At 44.2% G+C, this 12,192-nt stretch overlaps 1 protein-coding gene and 1 long non-coding RNA gene across 5 annotated transcripts in view; one reads left to right on the top strand and one right to left on the bottom strand.

Moving 5' to 3' along the window:
* Positions 1-12,192, top strand: part of LOC115600594 — a 28,139-nt gene that overhangs the window by 2,264 nt on the left and 13,683 nt on the right. The window lies entirely within an intron of this gene.
* Positions 3,558-8,623, bottom strand: POP4 (POP4 homolog, ribonuclease P/MRP subunit). 3 transcript variants are annotated; one of them, XM_030469743.1, is made up of 7 exons: positions 8,576-8,613; positions 8,348-8,400; positions 7,651-7,874; positions 6,963-7,040; positions 6,686-6,747; positions 6,236-6,337; positions 3,558-5,740 (listed from the first exon to the last, which is right to left on the bottom strand). In XM_030469743.1, exons 1-7 carry the CDS (start codon positions 8,580-8,582, stop codon positions 5,604-5,606), a joined length of 663 nt encoding a protein of 220 aa, XP_030325603.1. In that variant the 5' UTR covers positions 8,583-8,613; the 3' UTR covers positions 3,558-5,603. The 3 variants fall into 3 exon arrangements, with proteins under 3 accessions (XP_030325603.1, XP_030325602.1, XP_030325604.1); XM_030469742.1 differs by having other exon boundaries at positions 8,348-8,435; positions 8,554-8,597; XM_030469744.1 differs by lacking the exon at positions 8,348-8,400 and having other exon boundaries at positions 8,576-8,623.

Raw genomic sequence — 12,192 nt, 5'->3', positions numbered from 1 at the left:
TTTGCAGCATGCTGTGAAGAGAGTACTGCATCTTGTGAGCTTAACTTTCCTTCCAGAATAACATCATTCTGTGCATGTTCTTCATCTGAACTCTTTTCCTGCTATTGCTGTTCTGTTTAAACAGCAACACCGAAGGTTTGTGAAGTACAAACTTAGCCTATTCTCTCATCTGTGCACATATTTTTAAGCTTTAGGACACAGTAAACATGATATATCTGCATTTATCTGGCCTTTTAACAATATGAGAATTAAGAGTTTTAAGTTAATGGTTCTGGGACATAAATGACTTCCTTTAAGAGTATATCCTTTCATGAAGGATATGAAAAGTGTGATATTTTAGCAGTTGGAAGTGCATGGCTTAGTTTGGTTCTGTTTCTTGATTTCATTTTGACACTGTAGGCAATTCAGAAAATCTGTTGCAGTAAGGAAAATGCAGTTGGTATGGAAACATCTGAGAAAGGCAGCTGACATATAGGGTAAGGCATGCACCAGATCAGCAGTACACATAGACAAAGTAAAAGGCAAGTTCATTTAAGGTAAAGGAGCAGTTTCTAGGCACTGTCTGCTTCATGGGTGGTTTTTCTGTCAGAACGGGGCGGGGGAATCACTTTAAAACTGTGAGCATGTGGCTCCATCTTCTGGTACCAAAGCAAAATGTTTTGCTCTGGGCATGTGTCCTGGGTTCAGCTATAGGGGCCATTTTTCTCCTTCTTAGTAGCTGGTGCAGTGCTGTGTTTTTTAACTTTCAGCCTGGGAACAACGCTGATAACACCGATGTTTTTAGTTGTTGCTAAGTAATGTTTACTCCGACCAAGGACTTTCTCAGTCTCATGCTCTGCCAGGGAAGAGGGGAAGCCGGGAGGAAGCAGAGACAGGACACCTGACCCAAACTAGCCAAAGGGGTATTCCATACCACAGACATCATGCCCAGGATAGAAACCGGGGGGAGTTACCCGGAAGGCCCAGATCACTGCTCGGGTCGGGCTGGGTATCGGTCGGCGGGTGGTGAGCAATTGTATCCTCTCCCCTTGTTATTTCACTAATCATTATTATCATTGGTGGTAGCAGTAGTAGTTTTGTATGGTACTTTAGTTACTGGACTGCTCTTATCTCAACCATGGGAGTTACATTCTTCCGATTCTCCTCCCCATCCCTCCGGGAGCGGGGGGAGGAAGAAGGGGGGGAGTGAGCGAGCGGCTGTGTGGTTCCGAGTTACCGGCTGGGCTCAAACCATGACAGCACAGAAGGAGGTAAGGAGGTAAGGAGGTTTCTGTACATCTTTATGTTATCTGCAACAAAACCCGCAGCAGCAGCAACAATAATAAATTAAAATACCTGACCTTCAGATACAAGCCATAAGTTACTGATGTAGTTTTCCTGAAGCTACAAACCGTTCTGCTGCATGGGGAGAAAACTGTCCTTTGAAGCCTCCTCTGAAGTGTGTAGCCCCAGAAGTGGCTTGTCTTCCTACACAAAACCAATGTTTGATCAGGGCGTGGACCGTACCAGCAAAGCTTGATGTTCATGTAGGTGCTAATAGTGTCTCCTGACAATAGCTGTAGGATGTTTTTCTTTTTCTTCCCCTTCCCCAACAATGTAGCTAAAATGCATGACACATCTTCATGGAAATGGTACCTGGCTAGAAGTAGGAATGAACAGTTCTCTGAGGTAGACTGCTAGAAGTCTAAAGAAAATAAAGCTGCTTTATTACTTCAACAGACAAGGAATGTTGTTATAGTACATGCTGCACATGCTTAATTGAGCTTGATTACTCAATCTGTTCACATTAGTAACTCATTTTGTTTTTAAAAACAAAGTAAGTCATTGTTCAAAACCAGAAGATGTTATTGCTCTCTGGGTAAGCCTGAGGTTTTCTAAGTAATCTTAAGGATTTAAATACCCTTCTTGGAAGCCTGTTGTTTGGAGAAACAGATGTCAAATCAGTTGTCCTGGCTCTGAACTGCGATTCTGAAAATGCAGCTGAGAAAAGCAGTTACTTGGTACTGTGATGGGGAGTGTGTAAGGATCTAGACTGAGAATTATGTAACAATAGAGACCTAAAATAACAAGTGGAACAAGTAAACTTTTAGCTTTTCCTGCAAAGATTTGCTTAAAGAATGTTAATGCCAAGTTTTAAATCTCATTTGAATTTTTACAGCTGTTAAAATCTCTGATATACACCTTGGACATAGGGCCTTATAACAGAAATAGTCAAGTCCCTTGACTATTGCCTCACAAAGAAGAGTTGCTGTAATAGGCTACAACTGTGAGACAAGTTTGCAAGGCTGGCTTATGTCTGCATATCATCACACAAATGGGTCTGAGCTGGGCTCTTCACAATATTTTAGAGTATTTGTGTATATCTGATTAGCTGTATGCAGCTGTTCCAGTAGTGTCAGCCTTCTGAGAGTAATAGGTACAGTCCAGTATGTCCTTATCCACTGAAATGTGGCCAGAGGGAGAGGCTTGGAGCTTGGAAAGTAAAGATTTTCTTTTTTTTTTTTTTTTCCTGTCCTTATTCTTCTATATTTCTGCACAAAAGAAATGAAAGTTCCCCAGGAGCCTGGGCTGCGGAAGGATTCCATGTGCCAGTGCTCTTTTCCCTCTCATTATCATCCATTTGCAATGAAACTCAAATTTTTGAAATGAAAAACCTGCAGGATTCTTTATTGGGACTATTAAACCTCCAATCTTCATTATTTGGGATGGCTACTTATCTTCTACTCAATGAAGCCATAATGCAACTGCTTCTGTAAAAACTATTGAAATGGCTACTGTGGCAATGAGTAGATTTTCCTCTGTGTAAAATAATCCTCTGTGAGTGAGACATAACTATCATTCACGTTAATTAGGCAGCCATATAATGGGGTGTTCAATAGCTATTACATCATTTAAATTCTTGAGTGAGCGCCTCAGCCACTCAAGAACTAACTATTCAGCTGAACATTTCTGAGCCTGTAATTCTGAAATAATCCTTTAGAGGAAGAATATGCATGGCAGAGTGTTGCAGACAATTTTGCACACACAGAGAAATCATTTAGATTTATGGGGTTATTTTAACATTTACAAGAAGTGCATAAACCTATTTTTCCTCCCTTCCCACAGTAAGAGTGCTGTTGAGTCTGTTTTGGGGCAGATACTGTGTGTACACTGGAGGATGGCCAAGGAGCTGGTAGTTAGAGGTCTGTCTTGGCAGTTGGACTCAGATACACAAGCAGCATGTTTTCCTAAACCTTCTGTCCCAATCCTGGGGCTCTGGAGCCACATGGCTGATAGACCAGTGGGTGCAGTCATGCTTGAGGTTTTGGTTTTGAAATTTTAACTTCTGCCTTTAACAAGCATATGAGGACTTCAGCATTTATATTCCATTTTGGATATTGTTTTAAAATGTGTGAGGTCAAACTGAAGTCCTTTCGCATTTCTGGTAATATCATACTTCCCAGAAACTATTCTATGAATATTATAGTTATTGTTCTATCTATATTATTATATATTTTTGTATATTTTAAGATTAGTGTCTCAAAAGCATGCACATTCATCATGAGGCTAGGAGCTCATTCTGAGAGCTGAAAGAAATAAGACTGAATTTATTAACTAATACACCAGAAGAGATTTCTATTAACAGGCCTGTACTGCAAATCTCTAACATGCTGTTCAGTTGCCTGTACAAGGTGATGGTTATTTAGAAGACTGTTCAGTGCCTGAAAGTCTATGAAAATAACATGTTTTAAATCCGTGTTGTTCGGCAGTAATTAGGTGCTGTGGGAATAGTTCCTAATGAATGAAAAAAGGTAATAGCCTGAAAACAGGGTGGGGAGCAGCCTGAGGATGGTAAAGTTTAGGTTACGCCTTTTCCCTCAGCATCCTGGTTCAAAGCTCAGTTACATTAATATAGACAATTTGTATTTTTTATTTTTTTTTTTTCCCCTCAATGGTTATAAGGTACTGTACCTTATCTAAAACAATAATAGAAAGCAGCAGAGAGCTCTCCTAACATGAAGAGCTTTTAATTCAGTATTAATGTTGCTGGGTTCTCTGTAGTTCTTCATAATCCCTGTCCACCAGGCAGTGTGCAGGGCTGGGTGTCAAAACCTGTCTGCAGGTGGAGCGCCAGGTTCTGTGTTCTGCAGCCCAGGTCTGTGTTTGCCAGGGGTAACTGCTCCTCTCAGCAGCAGTGGATGCTTGATCCTCCATTTTTCACATCTGCTTGTAATTTAATTGAATCCGTACACAGAGGGAGGTTTCTGCCTTACCAGAAGCGTACATTTTCATCACAGGCTGTGGGGAAGGGTGACTCAGAATTGGAGTTAGTTACCGTAGGAATGACACAATTAAGGAAGGAAAGCGTGAGATAAAGATGGGTCAAACCTCTGTGAAATTCCACGGAATTGTCCGTTGTCAACAAATAATTTGACACAGTATGTAGGACCATGGTCTGGTGAATGTTGTAAGCTCTGTGAATCCAGTTTTTGTCTCACGGGGTGAATGAGGGTGAGCATTTGTCCTGTAATGTGCTTTACTCAGGGAGGCTCCGCATGCTAAGGAGCTCACACTGGGTGTAGGAAGGCAGCAGAGCTGGGGCAGGAGGCGCAGCTGATACGGGTTAGTCTTTCAAGGTACTGAAGTTTTTTTCCATCTCAAGAGAGCTTGTTTGGAGTTTGGGTGTTCCAAGAGGCCAGCTAGGCATTTGCCTCATCTGTGGTGGTGCAGAAGACTGGTCTGATATAGCTGCTGCTGGCTGTTGGGGACCTTCTATCCTGCAGATGCTGCTCCAGCCTCACGTGGTGTGTAGGCTGAAGAAGGTGGGGCTGTTGCCCAAAAGGAGACCTTGTGCACTGCTGAAGCCTTGTACTTTGATCACTTAAGGTAAGGCCTCCCTTTGTGGAAGCAAAGGGAGATGAATTAGGGAAATTGTAGTGTGTGCTGAGGGAGGAGCATAAATAGCAGGAGCTGGGAATTAGCCATCCAGTGGTCTTCAGTGGGAAACTGTCAGTGACTGCAGCAGGAATAATAAGGTAACCAGAACTTTTTATTACTTAGAAAACATGTCTCTGTATGCTTGTTTGTATTTTCACTCCTATACATATTATCTGTAGCAATATTAACCACAAGGAAGGAGAAATTCAAGGTGAAACCTATCAGTTGAAACAACCTACTTGCACATGCTTATACCAGGCAAATATGTTAAAGATGGCCCAGGAGCAATGACTATGAGAGCTGTCACTACCTGCAGTCTCATTGTAAGTATTTAACAGGTAGATAAAGTCTGATTTACACAGAAAGCGACAATAACATCAGTTAAAAGATATGATTTTCATTTTGCTAATTTATGATTATAAATTGAAATGTAAGTCAGGTAATCGAATCTAATCAAAAAAGTTTAATAAAAATCAGAACGTTATATACAAATAACAAAACATAAAAATTCCAACAGTCTGCGAGACTGCTTTAAAGACAACCAACGCTAGTCATTCTTCATTAAGAAGAAATGCTTTAGAAATACTTCACATAGCTATTCCATTTTCAATCTGCCAGAAAACCTGGTCTTTAAACTGCAGAAAACCAGCAGACCTTTCTAGTAATACTTCTGATTTTCCATGAAGTCAGAGGTCAATAGATCCTCTGGACTTGAATTTTTTTGCAGATCGCTCACTTGCTCTAAGCTGGAACTTGTTTCCGTAGATGTAGGAAATGAATCCATCAATCTCAAAACTAAATACGTTGTTAAGTTTGGGAACAACTGAAAGGTAAAAGGAAAGAAATTAACAAGAGTAGACTAATGTAAATCCCTGCTATGAAAATATACAGAGGTACCCAGGGATATTATTCACATGTAGACTTGAGGTTTGCCCATTTCAAGGAGTTCCTGCTTTAGCAAGAAAATTAAAAATAACCAAACGCTCTAAGTTTTAAACTGGAATTACTAAAGTTAGTCCTCTTTCAGGAGCGTGCAGTGTTGCAAAGAATATCTAATGTGAATCAGATGAATGAGCCATTGCATGACCATGTTGGGTTCACTGGAAATGCCTTTTTAAGAACTGCTCATTTCTGAGATACTTCTTTTGTAAGCTGTTGGGTTGTTACGTGGTCAAAGACATTGACCTCTGTCACTCTATGGAAAGAGCTAAACACACTGATATAAAACAATGTACTCAGAGGTGTGAGATGAATAGTGGGTTTAAAAAAGTTCTGATTATTCAAATTGCGAAAAGCACTGAAAAAAATTCTTATGTACCTTTTAATTTGTCCTCTTTGGTGATAATTTTGAAGACACGTTTAAATTCCTGTAGAACAATTCCTGTTATCCCCACATAAGAGGGGCATTTTGATTTTGTGACTGAAAGAACAGAAGTATGTAGATATTAGAAAGTTTCAGATGCAGAGAGTTTATTTGCTCTTCTACCTCGTGATTTTAAAAACTGGTTAACAGTATTCTGAAATAATGCAATTTTACTGTAATCACTAGTAAAATTTGTAGTTAATGTTTCCAACTAACGACATGGTTTTCAAGAGCAGTTGAAAAGTAATAAGCATTGCTAAGTAGCGAAAGAATCCATCCACAGGGGATTTCAACTATGTGATTCTAGAGTAAATGACACTAAATGAATTTAAAAATAAGCATCTGAAACACAGGACTGTCCTACTCAACTCCAGACAATTTTGTAAAAGAGACCAAATGGAATACCTGTAATGATTGCTCCATGGAGATCAGCTTTGAGCAGTTTGCCCTGCACAATATGTGGTTGCCTGGAAGAAGAGGGTGCGATCAGAGGAGAGGGAAAGAAAGTTGTATGGAAAGTTAGCTTTGAGCGCGATTTCAGTAGTCAACGGTCACATTTTGTAAACCTTACAGAAATAGTACGTGTCCTTATCAAGTACCTGTGATGTTTCAAGCAGTAGCTCAGTAAACCTGGAAATACCTACTAACTCAGACCCACACATTTTAAAATACCTCAACTTACGATTCAGGTCTAAGGCCATGGCACAGGTCTTTGATGTACTGTTTCCAGAGTTGATGTAGTGGTAGAAAGATGGCATACCTGCAGTAAAAGAGACAAAAAGTATTACACAAGAACTTAATGATCAAAACCTCTCTTGGCTTATTACTGAAATAATCCATATTTACAACAGATTTAAGACTACCATTTGTAAGTTTTGTAATCTGCTTTCATAACCTGCTCCAAACAACAGGGTTGCTTTATAAAAAAGCACAAAGCATGCTCCTTGCTGTCAACACAAAAGAGTGATGTGTTTTAGAGGATCAGGCTGTATCTAAGGTTTGAGGGGATTTCTACTCAGTTCTTTCCACACTTGTTATTAACAACAGCCGGGGTTTAGTCAGTGGTTTGAGGAACCTGATTGCAGAGTTTTGGCTCTCTGGTCACATGAAAATCTGATGAAAGTCTAATGAAAATCTGAAATCAGGGGTAATTGTATTTGGGTCTGATCTCGTTACAGTTGGGTACATAAAAGGAGAGAGACCAGGTGGAGAATTGAATTTACCAGCTGCACAGACAGGAGAGCTGTGTTCTCAGGGTGAAATCACACTGATTGTACATACTGAAGGGCTAGTACCCACTTGTGTGTGCTGCTGCTTTTACAAACTTCTGATGTACTTCTACTACACAGAGAAAATATTTAAGCTCTTACCTTTGCTGCTTGGGTTCAATTTCAAAAAGACGCATTTCTCGCCTCTGCTTGGCAGTAAAACCTTTGGTTTTCTTCCTCTTTTGCTTGGTCTTTTTCTTGGCATAATGCTCAAGAACCACAGCCTTCCGAGTCAGCATGTCCTGAATAGCTTTATCTTTCTTTTTTGGCATGCTAAGCTTCAGGAAGGCATTTACAAATGCTGTGGCCTCTTGTGAGCCCTGAGGCTAAAGATATTTTAAAACATACTTTAAAATACGAAATGTTAATTGAATTACTAACTTGCTGCTCACCAGTTTTATCACAGTGACAAAACCACCCCAGGAATTGGAGTTCCACACAGTAACAGTTACCGGAGAACGCTCACATGCTGCACCCTCCTGCACGCCAGCTCGCACCAGGCGCGTTTCCCCACGCCGGTGTCACTAACGCGTCTGGGGGCGAGGAAATGCCGGGCTTTGCGTTTCGTTCGAAGCGGCACGTCCGAACGCTAAAGCCAAGCGGGGCGTACGGCAGAAACCGCTGCCGGCGCCCCGGCCCGCGGGGACAACCGGTACCTTCGGTTCCCAGCAGGGTTTTTATACGGCTGCGTGCGAGAAGAGCAGAGCCCGCCCCGCAACGCCCGCAGCAACCCGCGTCGCTCCCGGACACCCCGCCGGGCGTCCTGCCGGGCCGGGGCTCCGCGGGCGGCCGGCGGTACCTGGAGGCGCAGCTCCCCGGTCTCCTCGGGCGACAGGCGGCGGTACAGCTCCACTGCAAGCGCAGCGGGACAGCGCGTCAGGCGCGGCGCCGCTCCCCTCTCCGCACCCCGGTCCGGCTCCCCTCTCCGCACCCCGGTCCGGCTCCCCTCTCCGCACTCCGGTCCCGCTCCCCGCTCCGGTCCCGCTCCCCTCTCCGCACCCCGGTCCCGCTCCCCACCGGCGCTCACCTTCCATCGCGGCGGCGGCCGGCGCTTCTGTCGCGTGTGGTGACGACAGCGAAGACGACGCACGGCTGCGCAGAGAGCCAGCTGGCGGGGCCGGCCGGCGGGCGGCGCCCGCGGCAGTGCCGGTGCGGGCGGGGGCGCGCCGGGAGCAGCGGGCACGCTGTGCGCGCGCCGTGTGCGCTGAAGGGTCCTGCCGGCAGGGCCCGCAGCGGGCCCGTGGGGGGGGCGCTGCCCGCCCCGGGCACTGCTGGCACCGGCTGAGCTCGGGGGCAGAACGACCGAACCCCCCTCCCAGCGCACCCCAGCCAGGTGTCCGACGCTCCAGCCTTGGCTCCCGCCGCGAGCTGTGCGGGCGCTGCAGGAGGCCGTGGGTACGGGGAGCCCAGCACGCTCCGTGGGCCTTGCCTAGTGTCTGTGTGACCGTCGTGTGGGACAAACGGGAAAGGATCTCAAAACTTTGTCAGCAAACAGGAGTCAAAAAAGGGGGGAGGGAGGGGGCGGGGGAGGAAATTGTTGGATTCTGCTTGCTAAAAACCTTTTATAGAGAGTTTGTAGTACACGGAATATCAAAAGAAATACCGTCTTGGTACCATCTCCACTGCTGGTTCGGGTAGTAAATCCCAGCCTTAACCTCAAATTTCAGATGCTTCTCTGCTTAAGGTGTCCCGGGAAGAGGAGCCCCCCTGCAAGCACCCGTGTTTTGGGGTTGTTGCCTAACATGGCTGGCAGTGGGATCCCCAGGAGCTCGGTGTCCCTCATAAATCTCAAGATGTGCTGGGCTCAGGTTTAGAGGGAAGCCATCACTAAGACCAAAATCCAAATGTAAAACAGGGAAGTGACATTGCTTATCATAACCATGAGGTTCTACAAAGGGGTAAACTGTGGCCGGTGTAGGTTGTTGGATTAGCCGTTTAGATTAAGCTAGATGGGGACAATTTGATACCTTCAATACCTTTAATTTTTGTTGCATGTCTGAACAGTCATGTTACTATTCAAGTCACAGGTTTATTTCAGTAGAGTTTGTAATGCAAAATTAGCATTATTTTTTAGCCATCAAAGAGATAGTCTTACAAACTGAAATGTGGCTACAGTTAATCTCTTTTATACTAAAAATTCTCTGACTTGGGAGAGTAAGTTGAGCATCAGATATTTCAGTTACTTCAGTTAAAAGTCTTGTCAGTCATACCTTTTGTAACGCAGGCCACCTCATTTTCTTTAGTCACACATGACTTCAATAGGGTCGTGTACAGTTGGAGTAGACAAGTCTGTTGTCTGAGTATTGATTCGTATCTTTAAAATCTGTCCTCATGTTTCTAGCAACAAAGGTCAAAAAATCAGGGAGATGCTGCTGGCTGTGGAGTTTACAACCTCTGGTATCTCACTGCCCCTTTCCTCCTGGGATAGGGCAAAGTCTTGCTCACTGTACAACACAGAGGTGCCTTGAAACCAGAGCAGCCCATTCCTTTTCCTTGCCAGCGTAGTCCCAACCCATGCTGCGACCTGCTCATACATGATGGTTCCCCAAATACAGAAGAGGTTTGTATTCCTGTCATGGAGGCATATTGGCTTAGCACGTAATTAAACGCTGCTTGGTAAAGAGTACTTAGGAAGCAAGTTACTCAGGCAGGGTGTAGGAAACATGGTGGGTTTTTTAGTGCTGCTGTGAAGCAGAAAGGCACTAAAGTGATCCCTTACAGGGAATGAAATTGTGAATCTCTGCATGTGTGTAAACAAAGGGCCGGTCTCTGCAGAGTGTTAAGTGTGAGCACCAGTTGGTTTGTATCACAGATCTCCTGGCAGTTAAGTATATGCCACAGCAAGCAGATCTCTTGGTTTTACAAAGCGTGGGCTCCTTGAGTTGTCATTGCTACTGAAAAAAGATCAATTTTCATGAATGGAGTACCAGGATAAGTGCTATGAGTCTTTAGGGCCGTATGAGTGCTCCTTCACTGGATTTATGCCACAATTCCTAGGGCACTTCAGGGATTAATAGTCAAATCAGTGTTGGTGGTGCTGGTGTTGTAAATCCAACGATCCGAGCTGAACTAGTGCCTTGGGAAACCAGTCTCTTCCAACAGCTCTACATCTTCATTTCCCAATTTATCTTCAGATATAATGTCTGAGGGAGTGAAGTGAGTGTTTAATGTGTGTCCCAGCAAGAAGGCTCCGCGTCAGGAGTTGAGACTCTCATTAAATAAACCTGAAAAACAATTGGTGAAGAAACTGAGGCAAAGATAGTTTGTAGATAAGAAGAAGAAGTCTCAGAAATAAGGAGAGATGGGTAAAATGTGAATATACAACGAAGTGGAAATATTAAAACAAAATAATTATAATGCATGTTTCCAAATGTGCAGCATCACCTGCTCTGCATGTCTTAGTGCCTGAGACTTCTGAAGTTTTTTACTTCAAGTAAATCACCCTGGAATAGGTTTATAGTGATGTAAATCCCTAATATATATTATTAATACCAAGTTATAGGTGCCAACACTGGCATTTCTTATTCTATTAAATCTATGTACGACTTTATTTATTGCTTTCTAAAAACAATCTGAAACCCCAAACCGGGCACGAGCCCAGCACTGAGCGGTCTGACCGTGAGCACTAGGGGGCTGTGTTGCTGCACTGAGGTTCTGCTGAATGACCGTGATGGGGAGAACACCCTGTGCGCGCCCCTGTGGGAGCAGTTACAGCAAGAGCTTTATGTCGGCAGTCGCAGAGAGCTAAAACGCAAGACTGAGCAGAGAGAATTAAAGATAATAACACAATTAAGGATATTTGTGTGACACAAGAATAGAAGACCAGTGTTTTTTTTTTCACAAGAGTCATTATGGACTGAAGAGAGATGAGCAGAAGTACGAGAAGTGACCTGACGTGTGTAAAAAGTGATGGGGGCTATAATCACTGTTAACCTTTGCTGATTGTCATTGGTACAAGAAAAAAATACCATGCTTATCAAGAAGGACTGTCTCAGCATGTGAGCTCTCAAAATCAATATAGTTTATTCCTCTTGGCCACATTGTATTAGCAGCTAAATATGGTCCCTAGAGATATCTATACTGGTGAAAGTAATTTCCATTTAAACCTCTCTGAACTGATTCCCTCTATCCAAATACCCAGCTGCTAATACAACTGCAAGCCCCTTTCCCACATGCAGCCAGCCTGTGTAGGTCCCATGGCCATCCATCCACTCTTGCCATCCCTTTTGCCTTTTCCTCCCTCTGCTGACATCTCCTTTTGGCCTGGGTGCTCCATGCCCGCGTTTCCCGGGCCCTGTGGCTCCCGGTAGCCTGCACACCCGGGTTCCCCCTGGCTCCGCTGCGCAGTGCCAGGGCGGTGCTGGCGTGCCACGCGCTGTGCGCTGCCGGGGATCCGGGGCTCGCGGCTCCCTGCAGAAACCGGGCTAGGAAAGGGTCATGTCTGGGGGTGGTTGGGTTGGGCAGAGTTGCCGTTCAGCAAGGCGGGTAGATGGAGTATTTGATATTAATAGCCTGAATTTTCATGTCAGTGTGGGTTTGCTGGAGGGAACTTTGCAAGTTCTGTGTGTGGAAGCCCAAACTCTTGCATTATGGGCTTGGCTGACAGCTTTTAGATGGCTGTTGTTGGTTAATGAGTGTCATCTT

This window comes from Strigops habroptila, chromosome Z (assembly GCF_004027225.2).
Source record: "Strigops habroptila isolate Jane chromosome Z, bStrHab1.2.pri, whole genome shotgun sequence".
In the NCBI taxonomy this organism is placed as follows: Eukaryota; Metazoa; Chordata; class Aves; order Psittaciformes; family Psittacidae; genus Strigops; species Strigops habroptila.
The sequence above is the reverse complement of the archived record's forward strand: the minus strand, read 5'-3'. Positions and strand labels throughout refer to the sequence as shown.